The 17,802-nt window shown below is 39.7% G+C and overlaps 3 protein-coding genes and 1 pseudogene across 3 annotated transcripts; 2 read left to right on the forward strand and 2 right to left on the reverse strand.

Annotated features, from left to right (window-relative positions):
- Nucleotides 1-2,702: 2,702 nt before the first annotated feature.
- LOC126602290 (kinesin-like protein KIN-13B) lies at nt 2,703-6,627 on the reverse strand (annotated as a pseudogene).
- Nucleotides 6,628-9,750: 3,123 nt separating this feature from the next.
- Nucleotides 9,751-12,710, forward strand: LOC126602289 (uncharacterized). Its single transcript, XM_050269118.1, has 6 exons — nt 9,751-10,054; nt 10,167-10,236; nt 10,335-10,440; nt 10,835-10,933; nt 11,180-11,317; nt 11,421-12,710. The coding sequence occupies exons 1-6, from the start codon at nt 9,928-9,930 to the stop codon at nt 12,582-12,584; spliced, it is 1,704 nt and encodes a 567-aa protein (XP_050125075.1). The 5' UTR covers nt 9,751-9,927; the 3' UTR covers nt 12,585-12,710.
- A 384-nt stretch (nt 12,711-13,094) lies between these two features.
- Nucleotides 13,095-13,980, forward strand: LOC126602292 (uncharacterized). Its single transcript, XM_050269120.1, has 2 exons — nt 13,095-13,519; nt 13,619-13,980. Exons 1-2 carry the CDS (start codon nt 13,298-13,300, stop codon nt 13,820-13,822), a joined length of 426 nt encoding a protein of 141 aa, XP_050125077.1. The 5' UTR covers nt 13,095-13,297; the 3' UTR covers nt 13,823-13,980.
- A 38-nt stretch (nt 13,981-14,018) lies between these two features.
- LOC126602288 (G-type lectin S-receptor-like serine/threonine-protein kinase CES101) lies at nt 14,019-17,461 on the reverse strand. Its single transcript, XM_050269117.1, has 7 exons — nt 16,082-17,461; nt 15,742-15,882; nt 15,448-15,650; nt 15,169-15,379; nt 14,837-15,074; nt 14,581-14,728; nt 14,019-14,489 (listed from the first exon to the last, which is right to left on the reverse strand). The coding sequence occupies exons 1-7, from the start codon at nt 17,292-17,294 to the stop codon at nt 14,184-14,186; spliced, it is 2,460 nt and encodes an 819-aa protein (XP_050125074.1). The 5' UTR covers nt 17,295-17,461; the 3' UTR covers nt 14,019-14,183.
- Nucleotides 17,462-17,802: the final 341 nt, after the last annotated feature.

Raw genomic sequence — 17,802 nt, forward strand, 5'->3', positions numbered from 1 at the left:
TTTTAGTACAAGAAACTTATTTGTTTTATTAAAAGTACAAGAAAATTATTTGTTTTATTAAAATTACAAGAAACTTATTTGTTTAGTACAATAATTTAAAGTTAATGGAAAACAATTTCCTCTAATTTTTTGGGAATTGAATTTTTTTAATTTATTTTTAATAAATGATATAGAGGAAGGGGGTGAGTTAATCTTCACAATGGACTAACAATAATATGGTTTAATTTTGTCATTGACGAGAATCAAACCTAAAACTTCTCACTAACAAGTGTGAAAAAAATATCACTAGATTATAATACTAAGCAACTTCAAGAATATATTTTAAAATAAAACATTGTCAAGCATGTCAGGTGGTCAGTCAATCAAAATATTTGATGCCTTATATTAAATAATGATTGTGAATTAATGTAATGCACTATAGCTTTCCTATCCATCATTGTTGGGCCTATAATGTTTGTTAAATAAGTGCATTATTGCACTTACAAAAATATAAAATTCATTATATATCATGATGATGGTGACTCCTATACTGTTGAGCATATGATAAAAATAAATAATGGAATTGCTAACGAGGGTTGACTCAGCTGATAAGATTTATGTCTAGTGTGTCGCTTCACTAAAGTTTGAGTTTCGCTGCCAACAATTTTCTTTCGTGCCTCGGTTTGTAAAATCTTAAGTAAATTCATACATGCGATAGTTGGTAATAGATGCCATGTGTAGTCCTTTTAACTCGAGGTTGTAGGTATGTCCTGGCACTGATGGTGAAAGTAACCGATCTTCCTCCAAACTTTTGTTCACAAGAAAAAATAATAATAATGGAAATAAAAATTATTGAAAAAAAAAACTCAAGTAAAAAATTACGAGGAGGATGATTATGATATACTAAGTTTTTATTTTTTATTTAGTTTTAATTTCCTGTTAAGCAAAGATAGATGCAGAAATGCTTGAGATGGGTGCTAATCATAGTTTTTAATATTATTTGTGTTTGATTTGTTTGAATAAAGATATCATTATTTAAGAGTGTGGCATCAAGAACCCTAGACCCCACGGCAGATGTTATGACATATTCAAAGTAATTCGTGTGTTTACTTAAGCCGGTTTTTGTAGCCAATCAATTTATAGAGATTAGTATTCAATCAGTTGTGCAAATTGTACCAGACTGAGCTAATCACGACTTATTGAAAACTTATACAAGGAGTGGTTGGACAGTCGCCCACTTTCGCAACGATGATTTTCAAGTGGCACTAGACGACATTTGTATTAAATATTGAAAAGTATTCACACACAAGTGAACGATTGTTTCAAATAAATAAAACGCAATATTTTTTCTCCTTCATTTCATCCGATTCGACGGTCGAAAATTAAAAATGTGTGTGAGAAGTAAAATGAGGTGTGTGGATATCACATCTCTAAATAAAACGTAATATTTTTTATTTTTCATTTCATCCAACGGGTAATATTTTTTACAATTTTTGAAGAAAACGAGACTACAGATATGAATTTATTGTAGGGTTGAGTAATGCATATTTTTGAGGTAATGAAGTTTGATAAACAACTCCAAAACAACCTAAGGAATTCTTAAGCAAACAAAAAAAAAAAAAAAAAAAAAAAAAAAAAAAAACCAGAAAACCCCTAGAAAGCCCACCAATAATTTCATTTTCTTGTTTGTCTTCCGAGTCTGAAAGCGATCCCCCTTGAAAAACAACAGTTTTATGGATGTGATTGATTTATGAATGAAGACGACCACCACCATAGAAATAATTTTCTTAAACTATTTTCATATTATTTGACAACCGACTCACAAGTGATGGATTGCTTTGGTACTGAACGCTCTTTTTCCAATCACTTAATCCCTTAATCCCAAGTGATGGATAGCTTTGGTACAGAACGTTCTTCTTCCAGTCGCTTCATCCCGGGTTTAAATTTTTCTACCTCTCTCTAGTAGTAAAGGAAAGGAAGTGTCACGAAAGTCTGAAAGAGAAGGAAAGGGAGGGAAAAGGGGACACAAAAAGGATCAAAGATTTTGAGCAAAAAATAGATGATAGTGACTTCAGGTGAGACAAGATTTTATCACAAAGATTGCAATCTCTAGTCAAGCAAATGTAATGACCATGCCGTCCTTTCAGTCTTATAAGCCGACTTAGAAGAAGATGCGAGAGGTAACCGGAAAATATTTTAATTTGGAATCTCTTTCGAATGGCTCTAATTTCGCTATAACCCTACTCTGCTACATGAAACATCGACCGACATACCATCTATAATGTTCTACAAAACATAGGGATGGTAAAATTGGAAATGAGGCTGAGTCTCCATAAAAATTTCCCATCCCCATCTATGCGCATACCCTCCGATAGGGATGGTGAATAGGTAACCATGTATACTTTCATCATCACTGTCGCCACCACAACTTACACTAGTCACCACCCAAACTAAAACAAAGCTAACACGCACTGTGCACCGGTTGGGAAACAGATTCCCCACAGGAGGAGGAGGTTGCGTTCCCTCTACTCTCCGAATATCCAGTAGAAATGAAGTTAAAAGTAAAATATATAGAGCAAATAAGAATAAGGGTTTTCATAATTTACTTTGATAAATTGCACTCCCATAGATCTTTATAAAACATGCATATAATTGCATGCATCTCTCTCATTCCTCAATGATCACAATTTGAAACGAAATGCATAACTGTTAAGACGAAAAAAGGCAAGAACTAACCATTTACCTGAAACAAGCTGTTTTTGGTATGTGGTTTTCATATATTTATAGAAATCTTAGCAACTCAAACAAAACCTTTATCGATAATCACACACTGCTCAAAGTTTTATGAAGAGCCAACAACGGTAGACATGCAGAACAAATAAATCAAGAAACAAGGGCCGAAAGCAAACCTCAAGCAAGCAGAGAAAGAATCATCATATCTTACTGCTATGATCAGTTCTCACTCCCAAATTGGATCAGTTACTTGAAGAAGAAGATACTAAAACGCTGTGATCATTCAGATGCCACAGGAATTGAGCCAACTGAGTCTGCAGTTGAAGAATTCCTGAAGCCTTCTGAGAAAGTATGGCATTCAATTTGCATATATAATCGTCAATCAGGTTGCCTGGTTGATCAGCTTGAACCAGCAGATTCATCTCCTGCATCAGTAAACACGGTTAAGCCATGTCCAAACATATACAGCTTAAAATAGAACTGAGGTCAAAGTAGATTATATACTGACCTCCCAAACAATGTCTATCATATGCTGTACTTGTCTTCGGTGAGCAGTTCCGAGGTCTTCCTCCTAAAAACAAGCAAATGAGAGTATGATAACTGAATGGCTGATATGAAATATAGAACTGAAAATCTAGAATACCTTTACCTGTAAGACGGCATTAAGATCATCCTCCAAATGAAAGTTCATAGCCTTAAAATCAGGCATATCTTTCCATTTCATCTGACTACCAATTTTTCCCTTTTCTTCGAGGGCTGACTGATGCTAGGTTTCAACGTTTTTAGTACTCCCCCTTGATGGTTTTGCTTGTTCATAGGTCTGCTCAGGGTAGTCAAAAGCATCTTTGCCTATGCAATTTCTACTTCCTATTGGAGCCTAGTAATAATTTGATACAGATGTTGCAAAATTCCTTCTGCGTGAGCTAGGCATACGATCCGCGTTAATATTTGGAGAGGGTTCTCTCTCAACCTGTTTGGACCAACCAGAGCTGCTCTGTTCGTTAGGGACATAAGTCATGTCATCTTCAAAGGTTGTGTCATTTGGCAAAGACGAAAGACAAGGGCATTGTGGTTGAGTCTCGAAGGTTTGACAACGAAGAAAATTGATACCCTTTGAAGCCGCTCCCTTTTGATAAACTCTTCACCCTGGAAGCATAAAGTTCATGGTAAATGCAAAAGCAATCATAAAATCCACTTCCCTGCTTTTTTTTTCCGTACTCAACTATATACCTGTCAGCATATCTTAGCGTGTTGAGTCTGCTCACATGATCCCGAGCTTGGTGAAATGCATGATATCATAACGGTGCATGAATCACCAACAAATGAATCTCTAAGAACTTCTGTCAACTTACTCCCTCTGAAAGGAATGTGGCCTTGGTCACTGTCAAGAGCTCTGATGCATTCTTTCAAAGCAAGTAAGCTTTTATTAATTTCAGCACCTTCCATTCTGCAAGAAGAAAGTCAATATGAATCCGAAAGGAATAAGGTTATGCTAATTGCTCATAATTCCACACAACAAAATCCCTACCTTGTCTGTTTATAACTATCTGTAGTATCTGTACCGCGTTCACTTCCAGCAAGGTCAATGAAAGATAGCTTGCCTACAAGCCGGGCGGGGCATTGTTTCAGTTCCATAAGCTGATCTCTTTACACAAAGCTGAAGTACAGCATGTGATCGGGAAGATTCCTCATTCGCACCAGTTGTACCAAGTACTTCTGGTGGAATTTCCTTTCTCAATAAACTCCCTGACCATCTCGACATTTGAAACCCTGTACTCTTGCAGACACACTTGCTGCTTACCATCCTCCCTCATGCAAAGCTTTCTGCAGAAGTGGACTTCTTTCAGGATAATGAGCCAGAAAATCCTTTCTTTCCTAAAGGCTGAAATAACTTACTTTAGGAGGTCAAAAAGTTTCCCTCTATATATCTTGAAGAAACTCACGAATAACTGAAAGCCTTGGTTTCGGTATGTATCAAGCATTAATCTTAGAATATCTTGGGGATGCTTTAAGAGGCAGTGGTTGCATAGTATAAGTCTTCCCGCTACCCAAACAGCCAATTTAGAACAAATGAGAAACGGAACATAAATTCTTAATTTCTTACATATAATGAAGAAGCTAAGTTGTTATTAAGGGTATAATACTTGCCAGTTTGCCCGTATGCAAAGCAAGTTGCTTTTGTTCGTTGGAAAATCAATGGAACTATTGGCTCCACCTTTTCAAAGTATACCTAAAACAACAAAATGAAAGATATTGTAACATCAATTGATTGAAAGTGGCAAAGTGAAACCAGCTTCGGATAAACTAACACCTCATCATTTGAAACATCTTCGTTCAGCACAGCATAAAAAAAATTGTGTCTCTCAAGTCTCAACATATTCGGTTAAGTCCACCTGCAGAGAAAAGAGAAAACTTTCTGATAAATCACAAAGTAACCACATGTCATATAATGGTCTGCTAGTGGTGCAAAGCTTAACCAGTCATTTTATATAACCTAGAAATTCAGAAACTCTACATCACTTTCCAGTTCCTCTTCCTAAAGACAAGTTCAGTTACCATTATCCTTCTCGCACCTCACATGCCTTCACGTCGAAGTGAAGGCATGTGGGAGGTGGCAAGCGCATTGACATATGACTCTTGACAATTGCTCACCTGGAGTTTGGTTTCATGAACTGTGAGAGCATTAGAATGTGGTTCAATTGTGATAATGTCTACCTCTTTCTTCGCGAATTCCTTTTTATTTAGCGGTCTCTTGCGTACCTGCAGAATCATTTTTCGAAAAACCAAGTTCTACCAAATGAGACATACCACAACTTTGCTCTTAGCTACACTTAGTATTGCCCCCTTCTTTTTCTGCAGAGAAACTCTTTGAGGAGATTATTATTCTCAGGCAAACCTCGCGATCTGCTCGTAGGCTGCTTCATGGAAATAAACAGAATATTATTTGTTGTACAGTTATTATTTATCAGTAAAGCTCAAGCGCTAAACAGTTAAAAAGTTTATACAGCGCTACACACTAGTGTATATTCTATATGGAGCACTAAATTAGTACGGCGCTACACCATAGTTTGTGCTAACTCCACAATTTAATCTCATGATCCGAACTATTCCTTTTTTCTACTGAAACACTTGTTCGTGAGATTAAATTGTGGAGTTGCCCAAATTATTTGTGAGCGCGGTGTTAACTTGTATTCTAAATATTTGATAATTATTGAAGGAAAGCAGAGAAATGTAAGGGCTACCGAAAACAAAGCAATTTTTTCTGATCAGCAAAAAAAAAACAAATGAAACGGAAATATGTATTAAGTAATTTGACAAACCTCAGGTAATAACTCAGTATCAAAGGAGTGGATATCAAGCAATCCAGGGCTGAGCTCACTAGGCGAAACTCGATCGTCGCCGTTCCTTCTCATGCTCGACGATCGCGATGCAATCGGCGGCGGAGTCCTAGACTCCGGCGGCGATTGGTCACTGCCGTTTCTATGACTCTGCCTGCTCATTCTCGTCGCGTACAGCTTGAAGTCCTGCAAAATATTCAAAACACTGAGCTTCGCATTATCAGGGACCCGGCATGCAATTTCGAGTTGACGAGGGGCGAGTTTGAAAATATAATCAAATTAATAGAGGACTTGTGAATGACTAGAGGACTGCAGCCACTTGGACGGCGCGTCCGTGAAGTGGTCGAGTACTGACGGTGAAGGTGGTGCATTGACGAACCAGATCCGGACGTCTGTCTCCCCACCGCATTCATCTTCGTCGACTCTAGGTCTGTAACTGTATCGACTCGAATGTACGGGCAGCTATCGAGAAGGCGCAGGGGGAAGGAGGAAAAGAATGATGAGTGGCGGGGACACGTGGTCGGTTGCCTCGGGCGGGGTTTGGTTGTCTTCACGTCATTGATGCATGGTCCGATCCACTACATCGCGGGTCTATGCTTTATATCCTCGTTTGACGGTCAGGATTAGCTTGATTCAATCCTTGGCTTGGCAGTAAAATAAAAACCGGGATTGCTTACTTGCATTTTGGATGAAATTTATTATGTTATGGTGTATTTTATGCACTGTTGTAAAAAATTTTGCCTAGCGCCGCTGTCCAGATTAATGCCTAGTCATTTGAAAATTAAGAAAGGGTGCCTAGACCTGCTAAGGCGTCTGCCAAGATCGTCTAAGCACCCGCTTAGGTTACGACTCACTTAGACAGAAAATAGATAACTTTCATTTTACATTTTATTCAATAAATTGTAAGGGACTTGTTGAATACTTAAATGAATACATATTATAAACACCCCACCAGAATGATGTGATTTACCTTGTTTTTTTTTACAGATGTATGATGTAATTTATTTTTCTTATCTCTCGGAGACATCTGTATAAACCACATTAGAGGGTAATAATACCAAAAAAAAAAAAAAACGGCAATGCCCAAAGTAAATGGGCGGGAATGTTGTGTGGAAGACGAAGACCTATAAGTCCAAAATAGCACCAACCAGGTGATCAAAGGTACGCCCAATACTCCAAAATTATTCGGCAACCTGCCGTTATTACCACCAACCAGGTAATGAAATGTACAACCCGTACTCTAATATCATTTGGCAACTAGCCATTCATGCCACCAACCAGGTGATGAAATGTACAACCCGTACTCTAAAATCATTTGGCAACTAGCCATTCATGCCCCAACCAGGTGATGAAATGTACAACCCGTACTCTCATTCATGCCACCAACCAGGTGATCAAAAATACGTGACCATTACTCATGTCATTCATACATAAACATTCATGAGCATTACTCATGACAATCATACATAAACATTCATGACCATCATTCATGTCAACATTCATGAGCATCACTCATGTTAATATTCATGAGCATCACTCATGACAATATCCATGAGCATCACTCATGTCAATCAACATAAACATTCATGAGTATCGCTCATGTCAATCAGCTTCAAAAGCTTCATTTACAGAGCTCTAGCGTCAAAGCTTCACTTGCAAAGCTTCACATACAAAGCTTCAGTGCAGAGTATACAAATACCGCATCCGAACAACCGTCATTTCGGCCATACATGGATTTAATTTGAAGTCTCCAACCAACAAACTCTATTGACCGAAGACTTGGGGGACTACATTATGTACCATATATTGGGCCTCAACTAGGCCTCATAAAAAATACTTGGGGGACTTAGCCAAATTCATGTACTGAGGAACGAGCCCTTATTTTATAAAAGGGACTCCCTCACCTTCGTTAGAGAGCATCGCCGCCAGCTGAGCAACCGCATCGCCGCCAGCATCACTCCTAACCCATTATTTATGTATTGAGGAGCGAGCCCTTATTCTATAAAAGGGACTCTCTCACTTTCATTAGAAATCACCCATTATTCATGTACTGAGGAGCGAACTTTTATTTTATAAAAGGGACTCCCTCACCTTCATTAGAGAGCAACGCCGCCAGCTGAGCAACCGCATCGCCACAAGCATCACTCCTAACCCAGTATTCATGTACTAAGGAGCGAGCCCTTATTTTATAAAAGGGACTCCCTCACGTTCGTTAGAGAGCATTGCCGGCAGCTGAGCAACCGCCTCGCCGCGAGCATCACTCCTAACCCATCATTTATGTATTGAGGATCGAGCCCTTATTCTATAAAAGGGACTCCATCACCATTATTAGAGAGCATCAACTCTAGCCCATCATTCATGTATTGAGGAGTGAGCCCTTATTCTACAAAAGGGACTCCATCACCTTCAACGCCACAAGCCAAGCCAACCAAGGCAACATAAGCCACGAGCCTCGCAGCCTCGCAACATGTGCTACTTCTAGTTGAGCATCATTTCAGATTGAGCACCACCTTATATCGAACATCAGTTCAAGACAACATCTAGTTACTTCGGCCCACACATGGACTGAATTTCAAGTCTCCAGCCAAAAGACTCTCTTGATTGAAGACTTGGAGGACTATTGTTTATATCATATTTAGGGTCTCCGTATTTAGATCTCGTACAAATACTCAGATGACTTAAATGTAATTATGTAATAAAGGAAGAGGCAAATATGTAATAAGTGAGGATCCCTTATTCTATAAAAGGACTCCTCACCCTCACAATTAGGGGAGGCCGATTCCTAAGGCTCCTCATCCCCTCTCAAAGCTCTCACTCTCAGAGCTCTCTCTCCCTCAGATAAATACAATAATCAGTGTGGATATAGCCCAAACCTTGGGGTGAACCACGATACATTTTGTGTTATTTACATTTCTTGCAGATTCACGGTCAGATTTACGTTGTTCTAAGATCTCCGGTTTTGTGCATCAACAGAATCGTTAACGTGAAAATTAAACTACAAATAGTCAATGTTATTCCTTCAGTCAAATTCTAATTTTCTATCCAAAATCAATCCAATCCTAATCACCCAAACATAACTTATATGTTATAATACACCATGATCATAAATTGGTCTTTTATTTGAAATTTGGGGACATATAAAAGTGGACTCCTACATAAATGTTGTGCCATTATACTTAATACTGTTTTGGTACTGATGTGTTTTTATAAAAAAGTGAGTATAAAAAAAAGCTAAGCTCAAAAATGTATTTGGTAAACGCTAAAAAACAGCTTATTTTCACAGTTTTTGGTGGAAAAAAAACTAAAAAACGTGAAACAGTAAAAATGAGCTTATTCTCACAGTATAGCAAAAACAATTTTTTTTCAAATGACAACAATAACAAACCAACCCTAATTCTATACAAGTTGCATTTCTCTCCAACGTGGAGCCACTTTCAAGTTTTAAAGTAAGGCAAAAATCTCACTATTCACTATCACTTAACTGTGTCAAATGTTTGTAGACTTATAATATCGTATTTTTTTCATATTTATGCGTAGCTTTTTTAGAAAGCTTGCTTAAATTATACTTACTTTGCAACCTGTTGATCTAATTTAATCCTTTCCATTCCTCCTGCAAGTTCAAATTTCGAACACCAAATTCCAAAGCACATGCCGGTGGTGGAATATTGTGTATAAATTAACTTTCTGTGAAAAATGCTAGGATCCAGTTGAGATGGCCGAGTCATAGCCGTCCATATTTACACTTTCAAAAACTGAAATCTGAACGGTCCGGATCAAATATCGCCTCACCAAAATTTCCCCTGCCCGCGCTTTTCCCCAAACCCCTCCATTTTCCACCGTACCCAAAATTCGCAGAGAAGCCAAAGCAACCGCAGCAATGGCTCAAGCCGCGCGGCTTAACCTCCGACTGCAGAAGGAGCTCAAGCTCCTCCTCACTGATCCTCCGCCGGGCGCCTCTTTCCCTCTCCTCGCTTCCTCCTCCTCCCTCACCACCATCGACGCCCGTAAAGCTTCCGAGTTCCTCCCCTTTTCGGATTTTTCTAACGCCGCGTTTGGTTTCCGAGGAAAAAAAAGGGATTCAATAACGAAAATGTTTTTTGTTTTTTGTTTTTGCAGAGATCAAAGGTCCAGAAGGAACCGTGTACGCCGAAGGGTTCTTCAACATTAAGATTCAGATACCCGAGAGGTCGGTTCAAAATTGCCAATTTATAATTTTTTTTGTTACAAAATTTGGGAATTTTATGAAATTTTTTTTGGGGTCTGACAAAATTTTATGATTTTCAGGTACCCGTTTCAGCCTCCGAGTGTGACATTTGCGACGCCAATTTACCACCCGAATATCGACACCGGAGGCCGGATTTGCCTCGACATTCTCAATCTTCCTCCGAAGGTGAGTGAATACTTGAATAACCCCAATGAAAATGTTCATGTATGCTGCTCATTGGGAAATTTTTAGCCGTCAATTTTTAGGTTGTGAAGTGAAATTTTCTGTTTTGTTCATCCATCAATTTATATGAAGCTTAGGGGTTAGTTACGATACTCAATTAGCATAGTCCCGACAACTATTAATGTTAGGAGGAACACTTCAATGATTGAACTATAGAAACATACCGCTCGTTTATCAACTCTTAATGTCGGTGGAACAACAGTCAGTTGCAATCACAGTTGGATGCAAAAGGGTTTTTTTTTTTTTTCTTTAACACAATGATTTAAGTGTTTTTAACTATGAAATGGAGATTTGAGAAGCTTATTTGCGAAACCATAATTAATATCGTTTTAAGCAGGGGGCATGGCAACCATCATTGAACATTTCAACTGTGCTTACAAGCATTGGGTTGTTATTGAGTGAACCCAATCCAGATGATGGCCTCATGCGTGAAGCGGTGAGTATCTAAAGTGATGATTATGTTATATGCTGTCATGTGTATGTATTTGGACTGTCAAATGCATCCGTAATGTGTTGATATCATTTAAAACAAACCAAAACATGTTATCGATACATTTCCAACAAGTCCTGCTATTATAATTTCTGGATGAACATATATGGTTGGGATCCCTGGGGGTTGGGACATTGGGGGGTACCAACATTATTGCTCAACTCATTTCTTCTTGTTTTTTTGCATGCGCAGAGTAGGGAATTCAAATACAACAGGCAAGCTTTCGACCAGAAAGCTCGATCTATGACTCAGAAATATGCCCAGTCTTCCGCTTCTGGGAGTGTTTGTGACTCTCAATCTCAACCTCAAAGCAGTGCAAATCCACTCACAGTATTATCAATTTATCTTAAGACTTATTTGGTTGAAAAGGTTACTGTTCGGATAGGATCCATTAGAACCGTAACCTTTTTCTGGTTTGTTTTTCCCTCCTCAGGTGCTGCTGGACGTTAAAGCTTCAATCCATGAGTCAAAACATGAAGCAGAGGAGTCTGCTGTGAGTAGTCATAAGAAGGTAATTGGGGGTAGCAGGAAGCTGTCACTGGAGTCTTCAGGCCAAACCCAGAAAAGGGATGTTTGCGGGAAAGGAAATGAAGTGCCAAAAGTGCAACTCTTTGCCTCTGATTTCGGAAACAAGATGGAAGTCAAAGGAACAGAAAAGTTGCTGGAAGATAAGTGCAGTCAGAGTCAGGAGAAGATATGTGGGAGCAGAAGAAAATTATCGCTAGAAGCCCTCAGCCAACCCGAGAAGAAAAGTGATGGTATGGAGAAGGTGGTGCCAAATCACCGTTCATCACTTAAACTACAAAACCTTCCTGTGCCATCTTCAGGATTGGTCGTGCTGCAATCTGGAAACAGTTACAAGCAAGGACTTCATCAGAGTCAAGATGGTAAATTGATAGATGACAACACAAGAGTGAGATCAAAGAGGCTGCGTCAATTCGAAAACAAGCAGTCATTGGCTTCTTTAAACACATCCCAAATATTTGATGAAAACAACGATAAAAAGTTCATTACCCCTCAACTGCCGCCCTCAGTGTCCCATTCCGATGCGTTATCGGAGCCTTTGTCAGCGGCACCAGCTCTTGACAGCATCAACTCACAACCACATAAAGATTTGATTGATGGAATGGGAAATGGCTCCGTTGGTATAAGTTGCAAGAAGCTTTGCTTAGCTGGCAAGAAGCTTTCGTTGGGATCTAGAGGCTCATCAGAGGCACATGGAAAGGCTAACAAGGAGAATGTGGCGCCAAAGTTGACTGAGAATCATACAGAATGTGAGATGGCTCATTTGCAAGAGAACAACAATAATAACATGCTTCCGCAGGCCCGGAGTATCTCTTCATATCCATCCAAGGCCTTTCCTAAGCAACAACAGAATCTGAAGCGGGATGAGAAGCAACAGTCTGATGAGGATTACAATTGTGGGATTGCTGCGGGGATTAATAAGCAAAAGGAAGGGAAAAAATTGGCAATGTGTGAGGCTGAGGCAGTGATTGTGTTGGATAGTGAAAGTAGTGATGAGGAAAGGAGTAGACCTGCGATGACTCTATCAGTGCTAGCAAGAAAGCGAATGGGAAAGTGGAGAGTAAGAACTTGACAGTCTTTGGACTCCAAATCAATCAAGCCGTATGTTTGTCCTTACCAAATTTTGTGCTCTTACTTGCTACTCAGAATGCTAATTGTTCCAATTCACCTGAAAACAGCTGGACATTTTACCCACAAACTTGGCAAACGTTCCCTTGTTTGTAGACAAAAACATCTTTTCGTTTTTAGTAAATTTTGTCACTGATAAAAATTCATACGAAAAAGAAAAAGAAAAAAAGAAACTTATCTTTTCCAGGGCACACAAGCCGTTATTGAGGGAGAGGGAATTAGACAGGACCTCGATTAATTAAGGGCGTAGGCCACAGTCGTAATTACAGCAAAACGTTTCGTAGTTAAATTTGATTAAGAGCGTTTATTTTTTAAGGAAACAGCATGTGAGCAAATTTCTATTCCGCAGACCCAACCCTAATGGGCCAATAGGTTATTGGGCCTTTCATTTAAAATATTGGGCTGTGGAATTTGTTTTAGTCGGGCTAAAGATAATAAATTGATCAAAAAGGGTGAGAAAATCAATGGTTGTTGCAGAGAAATAAAAGAGAGGTAGCGGCTGAGAGCTTGTGGGTAAGGCGGTTGCGCCGCGGCCTGGCCTGTCCTATACTACTGAAATTACTGTTATAGCCTTGGAGCCGTCTGCAACTAGAAAAACCGGAAGTCCAATCGCAAAGACCCGAGGAAGAAGAAGCAGCTGAAAACAGAAGAGAAGTGATGGCTATGGCGACGAGCTGCCTCTCAACACTGAGTTGCGTATCTCCTAGTTGCAGTCGGTCGAATTGGAGACGAAAGCACTCTTCTTTATCCCTAGTAAGCTCGTCGTCTCCGGCCTCCGCGTTGTCGTTCGAGTCTCGTCAGCATCGGAGGAGTCAGGTGGTGTGTATGGCGCCGGATGAGGAGAAGCTCACCCGCCGCAACCCTCTCGATTTCCCGATTGTAAGCGTGCTCCTCCGCCTCCTCTCGATTCCTGCCGTGTTTTTGGGTTTGGAATTTTGGTTGCTAATTAGTTTTTGGTTTTGCGGAATTGTGTTGCAGGAGTGGGAGAGGCCGAAGCCGGGGCGGAGGCCTGACATTTTTCCGCAGTTCAGTCCTATGAAGACGCCTCTGCCGCCTCCTATGCCGTATGACCCGCCGGAAGAAGACGAAGACGAGGAGGAGAAGAAGGAGGAAGAAGAAGAGGAGCAAGAGCAGGAGGAGGAATCTCCTGAGAAGATTGACCCAGATAAGAACAATATTTAATCTGCGACTCTGCATTCAACTTTATGGTCTTTCTGCTTGTAGTGTTGCCTGTAGGTTTAAGTTTAAGTGCTTTCCCACCCCACTGTATGAGATGAACGGATTATGCTTAATCTTTGTCGAGTTGTTTGATATCGAATTTTGATTGTTTTTCGATGAAATGTGTACCCTTTACTTTACTCCAAAGCCCACATAAAGCTTCACGAATTTATATACATTCATTAAGAAATAAAGAAATAGCCTTTTGTGGCAAGAATGTATCCGAAAACTTCCTAAACTCGACGGGATTTCCCCCGCGCATTACATTTGTAAAATTCATATTTGAATAATGAATACTATCTAATGGAACGTGAAGTTAGTGTCGTTATCTAGGTTCCATTACAGTTATAGATACACAATTTGAAGAACCCCTATCCGACCTTATTTCAGCTTGGGATGATCCGGATTCACTTTTTGAGACATAGAATGCGGGCTGTTTTGGATCTGGTAAAAACATGACATCACTTTTGAGCATGGATATTACTTCCGACATAGTAGGTCTATCTGCTGCGTGTTCCTGCACACATAGCAGACCAACATGAACATATTTCGAACCTTCGTCTTTTGGACATGAGTCCATTGATGGGTCCCTTATCTCTAGACAGTCACCTTGTTGCCATAAACCCCAGGCCTGCAGTCAATTAAATTTTGATGCACCATGTGAGTGTTTCTGCTCTAATTGAAATTGAATGCTAATTTCGATCTATCTTTATAACACTTACAAGTTCAATAAGGCTGAGATTAGTAGATGAAACGAATACAGTGTTCTTTCTGCCACTCACGATCTCCAGCAGTAGAACTCCAAAGCTGTATACATCAGACTTCTCAGAGAAAATGCCATTCATGGCATACTCTGGAGACATATAGCCACTGCATAAAATCATCATACAAAATTAGGAAACTGTTCATATTTCATATAAGCAAGTATATAAATTTTAGGTTACATTACTATGAAATATTTATGCTTTCTAAACTTACTATGTTCCTACAACTCTCTTCGTATTTGCTCTGGACTCATCCTGTCCGAAGATTCTGGCCATTCCAAAATCTGATATCTTAGGTTTCATGCTTTCGTCAAGTAAAATGTTGCTAGCTTTCAAATCTCTGTGTATGATTCTAACTCTAGAGTACTTATGAAGATAAAGAAGTCCTTGTGCAATCCCTTCAATGATGTTGATGCGCCTCTGCCAATCTAAGAGATACACTCTAGTAGAATCTGCAGTTAATGTGAAATTCATAGTATGCTTAATAGGGTTACAGATTTCGGGGAAGAGGGGAGTCTTTGAATTTGAAAGGAATTATGGACGAACCAAAGAGGAAGGCATCCAAGCTTGTATTTGTCAAGTATTCATAGATCAGAATCTTCTCTTCTCCTTGGATGCAACAACCCAAAAGCCGAACAAGATTACTATGTTGAAGTTCAGCTATAAGTGTTATCTCATTCATGAATTCTTCTAGTCCTTGTCCTGAATGTCTTGCAAGTCTCTTTACTGCTACCTGTTGCCCGTCTGGTAATACACCCTACAAAAACTTCGAATGTCAGATATCAACTTCCCAGATAGCCATTAGTCGATAAATTTAAATTTTACCTTGTAAACCGGTCCAAAACCACCCTCTCCTAGCCTTCGGGCAAATGAGAAGTCATCTGTTGCAGCCACTAATTCAGAAAAACTGAACATCTTAAATTCCTGCCGCCGGCTTTTGCCAAATTTGAGTTTGAATATGTCACTCATTCCGCTGATTTGAGATCCCAAGTCAAGTAACCCTTGCTCTTGGATTGTTTCCGAATTGTCTGCAAGCCAGTGATTGCAATAGTTTATAAGGTACTCGTACTTGCAATTCATAAATTAACAGCCACAAAATCCTATACAGTTTCTTCTCACCAGTTTGTTGCACGTGTTGAGGTTTTCTTTTCCTTGTATAGAGGAAGTACCCCAAAAGTAGCACTGCCACTGCAAGTATAATCCCTACGATACACCATATCCACCATTTGCTCTTTTTACTTCCTTCGGTAGGTGTTCCATCTGTACCGAACCACCAAATTAGCATTAAGTACTTGAAGTAGTTGAGAGCTATAGCTAATACATAGATACGAAAAGACATTATGTTACAAGGTTCATGTCTGTGTCTCGAATAGCATGAACTAAAGCATAGAAGAATGACAAGGTGCATATGTGGATTAGATAATTAGTCATGCTAAACCAGTAATTAGGGCATACATACCTCTGCTATTATTTGCTTTGGTAACGAGGTAATTAACTCCAAAGTAATTATTCTTGACAAAATGTGCTCCTTCTCTCATATACAGACATCCAGACCCATTGAGCTGTAAAGGTCCGTAGCCGATACAGGCGCAATCCCTCCAGCAAATTGCGTGACAGTCGCTAAGATCCGAGTTAGGGTTACTATCATTATATGTCAACTGAGCATCAATTAAGTAGCCTCTTATCGGAAGGAATAGCTCGGAACCATTCCTGCATTCAGAGGTCGTCTGCTTTATGCACACTGCATCCGGATAATCTGGGTTGAACGTACATGGACCTGAAGCTTTGGTTTCCCATGTTGTACCGTCTGAGGCTAAAATCGACTGCAAGAGTTGGCCCCAAGTATTGAGTTCCCATCTCGAAAGAGTAGAGTTGTCTTTGACAGAATAAGTGAAGTACTTCTCCTCTGCATTTGAAACAAAAGAGAACTCGAACAAATCAGCCCTGCTTGTCAGTTCAGGGGCCATCTGAAAACTTCCACTTTCCCAGATCCCACTGGTCCAGTATACAACGTCTCGCCGCCAGATGATTAACCGGTTGGTGCGATTGGGATCCACACCAAGCCGGAAAGCACCTGGCGTAGGCACCTGACCACTGAACCATGAAGAAACTGTTCGATTACGCCCGGTCCTAAAGTCCCAGCCTAACTTCATTCCAGGTAACAATGTGTTTGATGGGTAATCAAAACTTTCCCACAAAATCTTTCCGGGAGTTCCATCCGATGCTACTTCCCTTAACATAAAATTTCCGCTATCCATCATATAGCCAGTCACATTACCGGAAACTGTCTGATTGTGATCCCACAGAATAATCTCCCCTCCACCATGTTTGATCTTCATTTTCCCATCACTATCCAACATAAACACTCCAGACGAATCCACGACCGGAGTTGCAGGGTTTGCCACCCACACCGCATCCGGATGATTTGGTAGTTTGCTGTACCATATTCCCAAGAACCGATTGCTCGTAGCACCCAGGTCACTGGAAGCACCGGGACTGAAGAACCCCAGCTTGAAGTAACCGTGCGGAGAAACGAGATGATCGGTGTCCTGGTCCCGTAGCTGGTCGCCTTGCTTGAGCGTGTACACCACTACTTCTGCATAACAAGAGAGAAGATACTGCAGGAAGAAACACGAGAAAAACAGAAGCCTCCTGCTTCCCTGTGCAGCCATCGCCTACAATATTCTGTTTCTCTCTACGATTTTTTTGCAGAGAAGCTTTTATAACTTGAATTGCCTTAATTGAAGATCTATCCTCTGACTTTTCCTAATTTTTCCAATTTGTTTAACTTAGCTGTACAAATTTGATATGTGGGCAAACCTGTGTCTAACAATTCGTTGAAAATTTGGAAGGATTTTATTGACTAGTTCTTCAACTTCTTTTTTAATTAGAATAAATTATTAAAATGATTAGCCAGTCATGATCAAAGCTGAGTTCCTCAAAGTCTTGAACTAGGCCCTACCCAGTACTCGTTTTAAATTCATACTATTAATGAATTGTTTTTGAATTTATTCTTGATTGCTTGAAAATCTAAAGATTTCCAATGAAGGTGGTGTCATTTTATAAAGAAAAAAGCTCGCGAGTTGTCTTTTTCAATTTTGAGTTCATAGGCAAACTTTCAACCGTTAAGTGATTAAATAGTTTAAATTTCTTATAGTTTGAACAGATTGCTCCGAGCGT

The sequence above is a fragment of the Malus sylvestris genome, chromosome 15 (assembly GCF_916048215.2).
Source record: "Malus sylvestris chromosome 15, drMalSylv7.2, whole genome shotgun sequence".
NCBI classification, from domain to species: Eukaryota; Viridiplantae; Streptophyta; class Magnoliopsida; order Rosales; family Rosaceae; genus Malus; species Malus sylvestris.

Excerpts from the sequence above, each read along its gene's own strand:
- LOC126602292 (XM_050269120.1), top strand. The coding sequence starts at position 13,298 with ATGGCTATGGCGACGAGCTGCCTCTCAACACTGAGTTGCGTATCTCCT. Across the intron at positions 13,520-13,618 it reads ACCCTCTCGATTTCCCGATT|GAGTGGGAGAGGCCGAAGCC; the intron begins GTAAGCGTGCTC and ends ATTGTGTTGCAG.
- LOC126602288 (XM_050269117.1), bottom strand. The coding sequence starts at position 17,294 with ATGGCTGCACAGGGAAGCAGGAGGCTTCTGTTTTTCTCGTGTTTCTTC. Across the intron at positions 15,651-15,741 it reads TCAACACGTGCAACAAACTG|ACAATTCGGAAACAATCCAA; the intron begins GTGAGAAGAAAC and ends ACTGGCTTGCAG. Across the intron at positions 15,380-15,447 it reads GTTTTGGACCGGTTTACAAG|GGTGTATTACCAGACGGGCA; the intron begins GTAAAATTTAAA and ends AAGTTTTTGTAG.
- LOC126602289 (XM_050269118.1), top strand. The coding sequence starts at position 9,928 with ATGGCTCAAGCCGCGCGGCTTAACCTCCGACTGCAGAAGGAGCTCAAG. Across the intron at positions 10,055-10,166 it reads CCTCACCACCATCGACGCCC|AGATCAAAGGTCCAGAAGGA; the intron begins GTAAAGCTTCCG and ends TTGTTTTTGCAG. Across the intron at positions 11,318-11,420 it reads GCAGTGCAAATCCACTCACA|GTGCTGCTGGACGTTAAAGC; the intron begins GTATTATCAATT and ends TTCCCTCCTCAG.